This window comes from Corticium candelabrum, chromosome 12 (genome assembly GCF_963422355.1).
Source record: "Corticium candelabrum chromosome 12, ooCorCand1.1, whole genome shotgun sequence".
Lineage (NCBI taxonomy): Eukaryota > Metazoa > Porifera > Homoscleromorpha > Homosclerophorida > Plakinidae > Corticium > Corticium candelabrum.
This window is the reverse complement of record NC_085096.1, coordinates 825001-840000: the sequence shown is the minus strand read 5'-3', so window position 1 is coordinate 840000 and position 15000 is coordinate 825001. Positions and strand designations below refer to the sequence as shown.

The 15000-nt window shown below is 40.7% G+C and overlaps 3 protein-coding genes across 3 annotated transcripts in view; 2 read left to right on the top strand and 1 right to left on the bottom strand.

Annotated features, from left to right (window-relative positions):
• Positions 1 to 328, bottom strand: part of LOC134188020 (LRP chaperone MESD-like) — a 1204-nt gene extending 876 nt beyond the window's left edge. The window contains exon 1 of the mRNA XM_062656202.1: positions 264 to 328. Within this exon, the coding sequence (XP_062512186.1) occupies positions 264 to 293 (30 nt within the window). The 5' untranslated portion in view covers positions 294 to 328. The remainder of the gene's footprint in view (positions 1 to 263) is intronic.
• A 121-nt stretch (positions 329 to 449) lies between these two features.
• Positions 450 to 4856, top strand: LOC134188275 (ankyrin-2-like). Its single transcript, XM_062656471.1, has 7 exons — positions 450 to 503; positions 674 to 732; positions 785 to 1378; positions 2123 to 2279; positions 2820 to 4068; positions 4131 to 4787; positions 4849 to 4856. The coding sequence occupies exons 1-7, from the start codon at positions 450 to 452 to the stop codon at positions 4854 to 4856; spliced, it is 2778 nt and encodes a 925-aa protein (XP_062512455.1).
• On the top strand, positions 4828 to 9783 carry LOC134187851 (uncharacterized). The gene is made up of 6 exons (XM_062656017.1): positions 4828 to 6778; positions 6835 to 6892; positions 6963 to 7267; positions 7360 to 7405; positions 9077 to 9436; positions 9496 to 9783. Exons 1-5 carry the CDS (start codon positions 4889 to 4891, stop codon positions 9388 to 9390), a joined length of 2613 nt encoding a protein of 870 aa, XP_062512001.1. The 5' UTR covers positions 4828 to 4888; the 3' UTR covers positions 9391 to 9436; positions 9496 to 9783.
• Positions 9784 to 15000: the final 5217 nt, after the last annotated feature.

The window sequence follows — 15000 nt, the reverse complement described above, 5'->3', positions numbered from 1 at the left end:
ATACAAACACAACAGAATCATGGATACACACATCGTGACATGTACACAAAAATTAATTAATTGCCATGACAACATAGTAAAACCAACTAATTGAAACTGATCATTACATCACCCAGTAACTTAAAAGTGAAAATGTAATGACAGGTTCATTGAAATCAACCAGATACTGCTTATTTTCATGAACGTCAACCGAAAGTGGAAATTAACAAGCACGTGTTGCTACAAATCATGCCAATAAAGACTTGCGTGACAAGCTTTACGACCTCACAACATGGTAAATTTCTTCCTCCCATTGTGTAGCCTCGTACCAGACCCTCTCGCGCTGTCGTGCCCGGTTCCCGTATAACACGAAAACGCTGAAACCACAACCAGAGCGGTGACAAACAACAGCAACGCGTTCTTCGTACTTCGGACGTCAAACGTATTACTTATCCGGGAGCTTTCAAATTATGCAGCTAATATGGTCACGTGCGTTCGCTCGTAGATCAAACGATAAGCGCAAAGTGACTGAAATTTTGAAACATCGTGTTGCTGAATGTTTTCTAAACTTTAACGCCATGAGATAAAACGAAATTTGCTAGAACTGCTAACTTGTGCGAAGAAGAAAATTACGTCATTCTTTTTGTCACGTGAGAGTCGTGTCGTTGTGTGATTGGTCGTTGTCGTTTCGTAGGGTGGAGTCTGTTTCAAGCGTTCGCAGCGTTTTGTGAGATTGTGTAAGAGAAATGAGATGTTTGAAAGATATGGATGAATAAGTGATTGTGTTGTGTGATCGTGTTGTTAGTGAACGTTCTGGTAAACTTCTACGTCACGAGATGGAAGGAAAGGTCGCTGAAGCTGCGAGGAATAGAGAATGGAAGAAGGTTCGACGACTGGTGAAACATGGAGGGAACGTGAATGATGTGGATCGAATCTTCAGCCGTACAGCTCTGCATTATGCTATCATGCATGGAAATTCAGATATTTGTTCGTTCTTGTTGTCAGGACGCGCGGACGTTAGTCAGACAGACAAGGATGGAAATACGCTGCTTCATCTCGCTGCTTATCATGATCTTGTCAATATGTGTCAACTGTTAGTTGATCACAAAGCTGATGTTACTTCTGTTAACAATAAAGGTCAAACTCCTCTTCACATAGCTGTTACTCTGCCTACCTGTTGGCTTAGGCCTGTAGCTGTGTGTCCTCCACTGATAACAAATGAGAGTGTGAATGTAGCAGATCGTCATGGTAACCGAGCTTTACACATAGCAGCTAGAAATGGTAACATTCAGACTATCCAGCTGTTAGTGGATTGTGGAGCAGATGTAAATGCATTGAATGAAGATGGACAAACACCACTACATACAGCACATAGTGGATGGTCTAACCGTCCTGAATTGTGTTCTATTTTACTAGAACATAATGCCAAGATTGATGCAGTGGATAAAGATGGAAACCAACCACTACACTTGGCATGTACAAAACATGATACAAAAACTGGGTTGTTATTGCTCTCTAACCATGCCAGCGCAAATGCATTTAATAAAGATGGACAAACACCACTACATACAGCAGCTGGTGGATGGAAAGACTGTCCTGAATTGTGTTCTATTTTACTAAAACATGATGCCAAGATTGATGCAGTGGATAAAGATGGAAACCAACCACTACACTTGGCATGTAGAAATTGTCATACAATAACTGGTTGCTTATTGCTCTCCAACCATGCCAGTGCAAATGCATTGAATAGAGATGGACAAACACCACTACATACAGCAGCTGGTGGATGGAAAGACTGTCCTGAATTGTGTTCTATTTTACTGGAACATAATGCCAAGATTGATGCAGTGGATAAAGATGGAAACCAACCACTACACTTGGCGTGTAGAAAATGTCATACAAAAACTGGTTGCTTATTGCTCTCTAACCATGCCCACACAAATGCATTGAATGGAGATGGACAAACACCACTACATACAGCAGCTGGTGGAAAGAAAGACTGTCCTGAATTGTGTTCTATTTTGCTGGAACATGATGCCAAGATTGATGCAGTGGATAAAGATGGAAACCAACCACTACACTTGGCATGCAGTAGGCTTCACTCTGAAACTTGTAGTTTATTGGTATCTCATGGGGCTAACAGAATATCTCTAAACAAGCAACAGAAACAACCTGTGGAATTGGCAAATGAATCTGTAATGATGAAATTTGAAGTAGATAACAGCAATCATGCTTTACACATAGCATCAACAAATGATGACACTCAGACTGTCCAGTTGTTAGTGGATTGTGGAGCAGATGTAAATGCATTGAATGAGGATGGACAAACACCACTACATACAGCAGCTGGTGGAAAGAAAGACTGTCCTGAATTGTGTTCTATTTTACTACAACATAATGTCAAGATTGATGCAGTGGATAAAGATGGAAACCAACCACTACACTTGGCATGGAAACGAGGTCATACAAGAACAAGTCGTTTGTTACTCTCTAATGGAGCAGATGTAAATGCATTGGATGAAGATGGACAAACACCACTACATACAGCAGCTGGTGGAGAGGAAGACTGTCCTAAATTGTGTTCTATTTTACTAAAACGTAATGCCAAGATTGATGCAGTGGATAAAGATGGAAACCAACCACTACACTTGGCATGGAAACGAGGTCATACAAGAACAAGTCGTTTCTTACTCTCTAATGGAGCAGATGTAAATGCATTGGATGAAGATGGACAAACACCACTACATACAGCAGCTGGTGGAGAGAAAGACTGTCCTAAATTGTGTTCTATTTTACTAAAACGTAATGCCAAGATTGATGCAGTGGATAAAGATGGAAACCAACCACTACACTTGGCATGGAAACGAGGTCATACAAGAACAAGTTGTTTCTTACTCTCTAATGGAGCAGATGTAAATGCATTGAATGAAGATGGACAAACACCACTACATACAGCAGCTGGTGGAAAGAAAGACTGTCCTAAATTGTGTTCTATTTTACTAAAACATAATGCCAAGATTGATGCAGTGGATAAAGATGGAAACCAACCACTACACTTGGCATGTGAGGCTGCTTTAATGTCAACAGTTCAACATCTGTTGGATTGCAATGCTGATGTTTTTGCTACAAATAATTCTCAACAAACTGCTCTTCATAAGGCAACTTGTAGCAAGAGAGATTGCCCTGAGGTTTGTGTGATGCTCATAGCAAAGGGAGCTCAAGTGAATGCTACAGATGGCAATGGAGACACATCTTTACATGTTGCATTTCGGAAAGGAAATATGAACACAGTTGATGTGTTAGTTGAAAATGATGCTGATTGCAATGTAGTGAATGTGTGTGGTGAGACATTACTGCACTTGGCTTGTAAGAGTTGTGTTGAATGTGTTGAGTTGTGTGATAAGTTGATATCACATGGAGTGAACCCTCATATAGCTGACAGAGAAGGAAACTTACCTTTACATGTTGCTTTGAAGAACAGACTTGCTAAGACATTTGGCTGTTTGCTTCAAAAGTCAGGTGAAGCCATATTAGATGACTTACAGAAGGTGACTATTGATAAAGAAGATCTTGTGGCCATTTTCAGTAGTACTCATGAAGCTAACGACATTGACACTTGTCGTCGTATTATTAAATTTAGTGCTAAGTTAGACCCTTCAAATAGATTATCTCTGAGAGCACTAAACTGTCATACAACAATAGGATACTCACTCATTCAGATAGCAGTGAAAGAGCAGAATATTACATTTTGTCAGCATTTGATTGATCATGGAGCATCTGTAAATGCAGATGTGCCTCACAGCTATCGAGATCATACTTTTAAGGACCCTCCTTTACATCTAGCAGTGAAGCTGGGAGATACAGATTTATGTCGTTTGCTGATAGAACACGGTGCTACTATTGACCCTGAGATGAGAGGCAGAATAGGTGCATTGCATTTAGCTGTTGTTAATGAGCAGAATGATGTAGCAAGACTTCTTCTGTCTCATGGTGCTGATTTGAGTAAAGTTGAAATTGGTGGAGAATCTGCTTTGAAGAGATTAGAAACACGAGGAAATGTCAAAATGGCATCAATCATTCAGGCTACTGGTGAGTGAATGAAACATGTCATTTGCTTTCTATTTGAGTATTGAAATTTGTTTTATTTATAGAAACATTTCCTGAAGAGATTGTGTCTCAAGGAGAGACAGCATTGCATATCTATCTGTCAAGTTGTAATGAGGGATCAGCAGTGGATGTGTTTTTACGTGTTGATGTTGTCGGTCGTGATGGTGCCGGTAAGACTAGCTTAACAAAATCTCTCACTCTGCAGAAGTTCAATCGTGATGAGCCGAGCACAAGAGGAGTGGTGTTTGATCCAAAGTGTCAGATTATTGTGAAGGAAGCATGTGACTGGACCAACCCTCTCACAAGTGCTGACTACACAGAAATATATGAGAAGAATGTTGTGATCAATATGGCAGATACACTCGACACACCACAAGTGAAAGATCAATATTTCAAGTCAAAAGAAAGTGAACAGCCAATGAAACAGAAAGACTCCCACATTACAAGAAAATCATCAAAGCAGGAGTTACATGAGCAAGCTGCTCCTGTTGGCATGGAACTTTCACTGCCTCATGTACCACTTAATGGTTTTTCTCAGGAGTTGCCCATTACTTCTCAAAAACCAACAACTTTAGCAGTTCCACCACCATCTGTTGCATCAGATTTGTTGGTGTCATCACAAACGTCGTCAAATTTGTTGCCAATTGATGACTCTAGATATTTGTCTGACATCCCAGTCACAAACACAAAAGCATCAGGTGGTACAGGCATGCTTGTTGCTACAACATGTTCCGTGTTAGATCAGATTGAATCAGATTTTAGAAATGTAGACAATTTAGTTGTCGAAGGAGACAGCAAATCTATGGCTGGAAGATATTCGGTTGATTTACACAGCAGTCAGGAAAGTAAAGCAGTAAACCAGCAGACAAGCATTCCAACTGCAAATTTCCAATCGGCAGGAATAAATGCAACACAAGTGACATCGATATTGTCTGGCAGTGTTGATGCTCCTTCTACTGAGAATACAACTACTCTACCTCAACACATTCAAGAAAGGGTTTCCAAGAATTTGAGAGACCGAAAGTCTCGTCAAAAGGCTAAGAAAGAAATCATGCTTACTGTGTTGGACTATGCTGGTCAGAATGTGTTCTATGTCACACATCATTTGATTATGTCAAAAGCTAGTTTTATGTACATCGTGTTTAATGCTTCTCTACCAATGGACGGCAAGACTCCATGTCAGTTTCGCTCAGAAGATGGAAAGATTATCCACATTTCTTTGTTTGATAACGAAACAAACTTTGATCGATTGGAAGAGTGGGTATCGGGTGTTCATATCATGGAAGGTGATCAGTCACGTCGTATCATGATATTTGAGAAAGTAGGAATCAGATCACCTGCCATGTTTCTAGTAGGAACGCATGTTGATGAGCTAAAGGAGCAACCAGGGATGATGGAGAAACAGGATGCATTCATAAGGAAGAAACTGGAGGGCACAGTGCTGGCAGAGCATATCATATGGGCATCTAAAGATGTAATGTGTTTCTATGTGGATAACACAGTGACAGATCCAGACAGTGGAGTCGTAGATCCACAGGTGAAATTGCTTCGTCAGAAGACAGAGGATGTGGCTCACAAGGTGGCCCAACATCACAGATTGCCCATCAGATGGCTCAAGTATGAGCAGAAGGTACGAGAAGTGAAAGTCTCCTCTCCAACAAAGAAGACGACAACTGTTGATGAATTACTGCAGCTTGCCATGAATGCTGCTGGAATCAAAAGTCGAGAGGAGCTGTTGGTGTTGCTGCAGTATTTGAGTAGTCGTGCAGTGTTGATGTATCATCCCATGGCATTGAAGAGTGGAGATGATGAAGAAGTCGTGTTAGATGTGGAATGGTTTGTATCACAGCTGCAGAAAGTGATCACGATATACATGGAAGATGATGTTCCTCCCATGTTATGGAATGATGTAAAGCGCAGCAAAGAGAAAGGCATCATGACAATGTCTCTTGTGAGACATCTTTTATCAGATGCCGGTTCTGCTCAACGTCTCATTGTGTCACTGATGAGGCACTATGATTTGCTCTGTGAGTATTCTGTTTTGGAAGAGGAGAATCTGAAGACAGCAAATTACCAAGATTTCCTTAATTTTAAAGTAGAAAGCAAAGGTCCATTGCATAGTGAGGAAGAACAGAATGTGTTAGAGAGTGACGCTTGCTTCATTCCTTGCCTTTTGGAGCATGCAGCTGGTCTTGAATCATGCAAGATGAATGACGAGCTGAAGTCATTGCCTCTCATCTTGTCATCTGCTCCCATTCGCATTCCTCAGCCATTATTCTACAGAGTACTGACTCTTCTGTGTAAACGTTTTCGTCGCTTGGCAGTTATTTATCGCAATGTGGGCTACTTCCACATCTATCCTGGTCATCGACTGGAGTTTGCTCTCAACAGATACAACTTTCAAATGACTGTGTTGGCACATACAGCACTCAATGCCAAGGTGTGCGTTGCTGTTCGTGAGTGGATTGTGGATGTTGTCAACAAGGCGAAACAGCAAGGAATGGCAGGTCTGAAGTTGCATCTGGGATTTATGTATGAAGCATCGATTTCAGAATCACAAAATTGTACAGTTGAGTTTATCTCTTTGGATGGATATCAACATACTCGTTTTGAGCTCTACAGCAGTGTGACAAAAGATGAAATTCAACCTCCTGACAGACTTTCTCTTTGGTATCCACAACTTGAGTTTTCAGTGAGTAACTTTTGTATTGTATATTTGTCTCTATCTGAATTGCTGTTTACTTTTAGGACACTGAAATGATGTCAACAGTATGTGGCACTTCTCAGCCATTACAGCATAAATCTAGTATGTTTTGTTGACTTGTTGTACTATGTTGTTGTATTAATTAATGATTTATTAATTTTTTGTATTTTAGTCAGCTATATGACACCAGTCAAGTCCCTTATTGAACCAACTGCAACCTGTATGTTGGCAGTGTCTAAACTTTTAGATGAAGATGATGATCTAGGCGATGACTGGAGGAGGTTATGGTCTGAGCTGTTAAACAGACCTCTTAATGAAGACGTGGTGAGCAAGAAGTGTGTGAGCCCCACTCTTTATGTGCTAAAGCGATGGTGCAGGATGGTAATTCCTAATGGAGCTACACTAGGACGACTGATAAAGGCTCTTAGTGCAATATACAGAAATGATGTTGCTTGTGTGCTAGAAGAATACTGCCAGGTGAGATAAACTAGACATTTTTGACAAGTTGTGGTAATAATTTAGTTATCACAATTGTGTATCATCTGTGCATGACTTGTTTCTGTGTGTAGAGCTCAGACACACGTACTACAATGTTGAGATCACCTGCAGCCACAGGTAAGATTAATATAGTTGACTATCGACTTTATATTTAGTTCTGTGTCACAGACTATATAATAATACTGTAAATGTCCGAAAAAAGTGCCCATTTGATCAATGTTTACAGTAAAAATGTCCTTGTTGAAATTAGTAATTACAAAAATGTGTGAATAAGCGACTGTCTGAACAAGAGCTTCCAAAGATGAACATCCTAGTGAAACAGCCATGTTTATTAGATTACATCAGATTCAGCCTTATTTAATTCTGAGACTTTAGAGTGTAAACTAGTTCATGAACAGCATCGGTGCGTGCTTTGATTTGAGTGTTGTCAATTACTAGTTATCGATAGGCACGTTGAGGATATCGTTGTTATTACCCGAGGAGAGTAGCAGCTAATTCGAACACCACATGACATGATACAACATGTACTGTCAGTCTACAGTGCTATGTCTTTGTTGTGCTGAATTTTGCCAGGCATACTTTACATGAATGCAATATGATACACTAACCACCTCTACTTGAATGACAGCGTCTGGGTTGTCATTTGGACACAGTGCAGGTTATCAACTGAGGCTCTTTTTCGGACAGTTATGGAATTGGATACTGACGTACTGAATGGTGTATACAGTTGTGTGTGTGTGTGTGTGTGTGTGTGTGTGCATGTGTGTGTGTGTGTGTGTGTGTGTGTGTGTGTGTGTGTGTGTGTGTGTGTGTGTGTGTGTGTGTGTGTGTGTGTGTGTGATTGAGTGAGTGTGGTGCGATAGCTCAGTTGGTTAGAGAGTCATCTTTTAGAGTGAATACATCCGGCACCTTGCAGGGTTGCAGGTTCAAGTGACAGTGATGACGAGCTATGACATAATTTTCTTGGGCAAGAAACTTACACACAATTGCCTCTCTCAACTCAGGAGTATAAATGAGTATCTGGTCATTGACTGGGGTGGCAAAGGCCTCCAACTGCGACAAAGTCCATCAGTCACTGGAGTCCGGATGAGACTTTTGGGTGCCCACACCACAGTTGGTGCTGCAGTCGGTGCTCCTATGAGCACCTGGCCAGGCTCTAGGAGATTTCTTAGCACGGCCCATGGCTCCTACTTAGTGCACAGGAACCCAGCCATCTGGCTGGAGCCATTACCGTTTAACGGCAGCTCCTTATACATTTGCCATTTTTTGCCAGTGTGTGTGTGTGTGTGTGCATGTGTGTGTGTGCATGTGCATGTGTGTGTGTGTGTGTGTGTGTGTGTGTGTGTGTGTGCGTGCACGCGCGGCTGATAAAAAGGACAACTCACTGAAGTAGCTAAAGCTGCCAGTGTTTAATTTTTGAGTATTAAACAAAACATCCAAACGTGTGAGAGTTGAATACTAATAATTGTAATAGTTTGAGGAAATTCTGTTTGATTGTATAAGAGAATTGGTTAGGCTATAGTTTGTGTGATCAACAAAATTTATTGATCAAGATCTGAACCATTTTATTGCATATTACACTGCTATTTAGACGTCTAAAATATGACAGTCAATTTAAAGTCAGATCGATGAATTTTTTTGGTTTATCTGCATAAACTGAGACTCATAATAGAACTAGTTATTGAATGCATTGAAATGAATTAACTCTCGTGTGTGCCTGCGTGTAATCTTTACATAACAGATTTTATTGCATTCATAATTATTGTTGTATTTTCTATTGGTCTGCAGTTTGTAATGCTGACAAGGTAAAACCAGAAGAGTTGAGTCGTCTAGCTATAAGCATAAAAGCACATTGGAAAGACGTTGCATTAACTCTAGCTCCAGACCTTTTTACTACAGGAGAAATCAGAGCAATAGCATTTCAGAATTTTGAATCTCTATTGGTTCAAGCTAAAACCATGTTGGAGATCTGGAGAAACAGACGTGGTCTCAACGCTCATCGTCATTCACTAATCAAAGCATTACTTGACTTGGGACTGAGACTTCAGGCAAATGAAGTGTTTGGAGATGAAACTGTGAACCAGGTAGCACCACAGCAGTGAAAGGTGCAGAAGCAAGTGGGAGAGCTGACCGTTGAATGTATATAGGGTATACATACAGATACACAGTGTACAATCATTCTAGTAATGATAAATTTGCCTTTTCAGAATTTAGCAAGAACATGTGCATACACATTGAAGTGACAACATTGGATCTGCTGCTTAGAGCTCTACGTATGATGGACGTAAGTCTTGATCAGTAGAATGAGCAACAAGATTCAAGGCAGTAATGAATCTAACAAGATGAACACAACTGTTCAATATATTGATCTTGTGAAGTATCTGTACATACAGTATGTGGCAACTTATGCTAGAGGACATCACGAGGCTGCTAGTCGCAGTAACCTAATGTACTGGTGTGAATAGAACGACCACAATTATTGTTTGAGTAGCACACGTTTGTAGCTCTTGTAAAGAACAAGATTGATGCTATACACAGTTAAATCCTAGAAGTTTGTGTACATAGGTTTATGTGGTGTACAGATGCTGTTGTTGTCTTTATCTTTCTGTCTGCTTGTCTGTCTGTTTGTCTGTCTGTCTGTCTGCCTTCCAGTCTTGTAAACATGTGGTAAAGTGCACAACTATTGCAGGTAATGGCACATATTGTCAATCAGTATGTACAATATAATAGAACGAAAAGTATGAATAACTGAATGAAAAAGAAATGGACTGAAACAAGCCAAGCTGCTTGACTAAGATAAGAACACAACCTCCTTCCAACTACGTAAGCACAGATGCACTCAGCAAAGCAGTTAAAACAGCACTGAGCAGTGCTTTACCCTTTAGCCAGCTGTAATAGATATAAAATGCATATAAACCCAATACTAAAATAAATCAGTTTGTTGTATTGTTGTAGGTCGACATTTTGTATTGACCAACTATGCGATCAGTGAATGATCTTGTTTAGCTCAGATTCATCTGCATGTATCATCATTTCTAATTCTTGTACTGCTAGATGCACGTCTAGTCATTTGTCTGTATGTTTGCCATCTGTCTGTCATCATGTCTGTCCATCTGTCACAGTCCACCCATCACCCATCCTTCCACCAATTCATGTGCATACAAGCCTGACTACATCGTCTTTCTGTCCAATTGTCTGGACGCATTCATTTCTACTCGTTCGCCTACCCACCCATCCATTGGGCATACAGTAACCCAAAATAGAATCAGAAACATACCAAATGACTAAGCAAGAAGAGCCAATACCAAACAAACCATAAGTGGCATTAAGTATTACAGACCAATACCGACCAGGTACAAAACGCTCTTCAAATCTGCCACAAGCAAACAACATCAACAATAAATAATTAATATCAACAAATCAGTAACTTACTAATAGCTGTACATGTCTGCTGCTCGATGGCCATTATTTCTTCTTCCTGATTCTCAGTTGTTTGAATAAATTGTTCTTGTAGAAGCGACAAAGTGTTGGTATATAATGGTTGCAAACAAGTAGAGCAATACATAAATAGCAGAAACAAATCGTGGCACTCAAACAAAAATATCAAATTACTATTCTGTCAACCTAAAAACACGCTACAGTGTACACTAAATCTGAGGTAGTTAATATAACTAGTGTGCATGCTTGTATACCATGTGTGCGCGCGTGAGCGCATGTGTGTGCGTGTGCGTGTGTGTGTGTGTGTGTGTGTGTGTGTGTGTGTGTGTGTGTGTGTGTGTGCGTGCGTGCGCGTGTGCGCGCGCGCGTGTGTGTGTGTGTCAGTTTGTGTCAGTGTGTGTCAGTTTGTGTCAGTGTGTGTGTGTGTGTGTGTGTGTGTGTGTGTGTGTGTGTGTGTGTGTGTGTGTGTGTGTGTGTGTGTGTGTGTGTGTGTGTGTGTGTGAACAGATATGCGCTTTCATACTCTCTCTGTGATGATATTGACTTCCTGTTTTGTGTGACAAGAGAGTCCCTCACCAAACGCTTGATCCACAATACTGACAGAAACAATAGAGCAAAAACTTAGGGTGCACAACATACTACAAAAGAAAAAAGAACTAGAGAAATGCAGATAGTTAACGCATTCAGCTGTCTGTCTGTCTGCCTGTATGCTTTTCATGTTGTTTTATTTGTCTGTCTGTCTGTTTGTCTATTTGTTTGTCTTTCTGTATACGCACCAATCTGTCTGTCTGTATGTATGTGTCTGTCCACTTAACTGAGGTACTTGTATGTTTGCTGATTATCTGCCTCATTTTCTTGTCTAGATTGACTAACCACATCAACTCATCTGTATATAAATATAACCTCATGCTCGTCTCCCAACCCAATACCTTGTGTTCTCAATATTTATAAAATTGTAAAAATGCAACCAGCACTTTGTGTCTATGTATGTCCGTGTGCCCTACAATTATTTTTCTTTCTTTCCTGTCTGTCTGTCTGTTGTTAAAAACACTGGATTCGGTCTGCCTATCTGTCAATTCATCTGTTGATCTGGTGGTGTAGGTTGGCGTTTTGTTCGATCTACGTACGTGTACCCATTACACTATCGATACATACTATACTCATGTCACTCTCACATACCACCTGCATGTTTAGTATATACCTACAGTGTTATCTTTCTGTTATCATTCTTACATGTGCACGTACCTAGCTATGCGCTGCATGCTCAATGCAGATCTATTCATCTTTCATAACTCCGTCCATCTGTCTGTTTATCTGCCTGTTCATCGATTTGTCTATGTGTATGTCTCCATGTCTGTAGTGTTCATATGCGTGCTGACCTGTCTGTCTACTTGTCTGTCGCTCTCCATTTGTATGTCTGTCTTTCTATCTCTACATCTATCCATCAGTCCATTTTTATAGTTAAATTAATGTTCATCTAGCTGTTTGTCTTTCTCCAAGTGTCTGCTCCATCTGTCTGTCTACTACTTGTCTGTCTATCGGTCTGTCTACTTGTCTGTCCATCTGTTTGTCCATCTATTTGTCTATTTGTCTGTCCATCTGTCTGTCTATTTGTCTGTCCATCTGTTTGTCTACTTGTCTGTCCATTTGTCTGTCTACTTGTCTGTCCATCTGTTTGTCTGCTTGTCTGTCCATCTGTTTGTTTATCTATTTGTCTGTCCATCTGCCTGTCTATTTGTCTGTCCATCTGTTTGTCTACTTGTCTGTCCATCTGTCTGTCTACTTGTTTGTCCATCTGTTTGTCTACTTGTGTCCCCATCTGTTTGTCCATCTACTTGTCTATTTGTCTCTCCATCTGCCTGTCTATTTGTCTGTCCATCTGTTTGTCTACTTGTCTGTCCATCTGTCTGTCTACTTGTTTGTCCATCTGTTTGTCTACTTGTGTCCCCATCTGTTTGTCCATCTACTTGTCTATTTGTCTCTCCATCTGCCTGTCTATTTGTCTGTCCATCTGTTTGTCTACTTGTCTGTCCATCTGTCTGTCTACTTGTTTGTCCATCTGTTTGTCTACTTGTGTCCCCATCTGTTTGTCCATCTACTTGTCTATTTGTCTCTCCATCTGCCTGTCTATTTGTCTGTTCATCTTTTTGTCTACTAGTCTGTTCATCTGTCTGTCTACTTGTTTGTCCATCTGTCTGTCTACTTGTCTGTCCATCTGTCTGTGTACTTGTATGTCCATCTGCCTGTCTATTAGTCTGTCCATTTGTTTGTCTACTTGTATGTCCATCTGTCTGTCTATTTGTCTGTCTACCTGTCTGTCTACTTGTTTGTCCATTTGTCTGTCCATCTGTCTGTCTACTTGTCTGTCCATATGTATGCGTACTTGTCTGTCCATCTGTTTGTCTACTTGTCTGTCCATCTTTTTGTCTACTTGTATGTCCATCTGTCTGTCTACTTGTCTGTCCATATGTATGTGTATTTGTATGTCCATCTGTCTGTCTATTTGTCTGTCCATCTGTTTGTCTATTTGTCTGTCTACCTGTCTGTCTACTTGTTTGTCCATCTGTCTGTCCACTTGTCTGTCCATCTGTCTGTCTACTTGTCTGTCCATATGTATGTGTACTTGTCTGTCCATCTGTTTGTCTACTTTTCTGTCCATCTGTCTGTCTACTTGTATGTCCATATGTTTGTCTACTTGTCTGTCCATATGTATGTGTACTTGTATGTCCATCTGTCTGTCTACTTGTATGTCCATCTGTCTGTCTATTTGTCTGTCTACTTGTCTGTCTACTTGTTTGTCCATATGTCTGTCTACTTGTCTGTCCATATGTATGTGTACTTGTCTGTCCATCTGTTTGTCTACTTGTCTGTCCATCTGTCTGTCTACTTGTTTGTCCATATGTATGTGTACTTGTATGTCCATCTGTCTGTCTACTTGTCTGTCCATCTGTCTGTCTACTTGTCTATTTGTCTGTCCATCTGTCTGTAATTTCCAGATGTGCAAGTACGTACGTCTTTCCGCTCATGGCAGCTCGCTCCACAGATGCACCTGGTCGTTTGACCTTTGTCTTTAGTGCATGCGCAATGAGAAGCTTGTCGTTCATTCGACAGTGCAGTGATGATGAGATCAGCGTTACGTATGCTTCGTAAAGAAGCTCCTCTCAGCATTAAACATCCGGGAATGACGAAATACAGAGTCTCCACGTACGAATTATTGAAGTCATTATTTGAACGTCGGATAGATCTCTCGCGCTATTTAGCTGGAGGCCTCTGTGTTTCTTGTTTTTAGTCTTTGTCTTGAAAGTATAGCGTTAGATCACTAGTTTCATGGTTTCCGTCTGGGAATTCTTAATAGCAAAATTCTGTCTACGGGTATATGATCTCTACTAGTGGGTGTTGTGTTGGAGGTGTTGCAGAAGTTGAGTCTAGCTGTTGCAGTTGTGGTTTTTATGTTGGAGATGGTGGAGTTGGAGTTGTGTCAGTGCATGCGCGGTGTCATGCAGCACGAGTATGGTTTTAGTGAAATGTTTGAGAGATGTCGATAAATTGTGATTGTGTTGTGTGGTCGTGTTGCTAGTGAACTGGAACAAAATGTCGCTGAAGCTGCAAGTAAGGAAGACTGGAAGAATGTTTGACGACTGGTTGAACAAGCTAAGGAGGGAGTGTGAATGATGTGGATAGTAGGTTGAGAACAACAGTTCTACACTGGGCTGCCTGGCATGGAAAGTCAGATATTTGCTCATTGTTGCTGTCACGAGGTGCGAAGGTCAGTCAGACAAACAGGAATGGAAATACGCTCCTTCATTTCACTGCTGCTTGTCATCGTATTGATATCTGTCAACTGTTAGTTCACAGAGCTGATGTTACTTCTGTCAATAATGAAGGTCAAACTCCTCTTCACAGAGCTCTCGACTCTCCCGCTGTGTGTTGCATGTCCACTGATAACAAATAAAAATGTGAATGTAGCAGATCGTCATGGTAACCACACTTTACACATGCAGCTAGAAAAGGTTACATTCAGATTGTCCAGATGTTAGTGGATTATGGAGCAGATGTATATGCATTGAATGAAGATGGACAAACACCACTACATACAACAGCTGGTGGAGAGAAAGGCTGTCCTGAATTGTGTTCTATTTTACTAAAACATAATGCCAAGATTGATGCAGTGGATAAAGATGGAAACGAACCACTACACTTGGCATGTGAGGCTGCTTTAATTAACATCAACAGTTCAACATCTGTTGGATTGCATGCAATGCTGATGTGCTTGC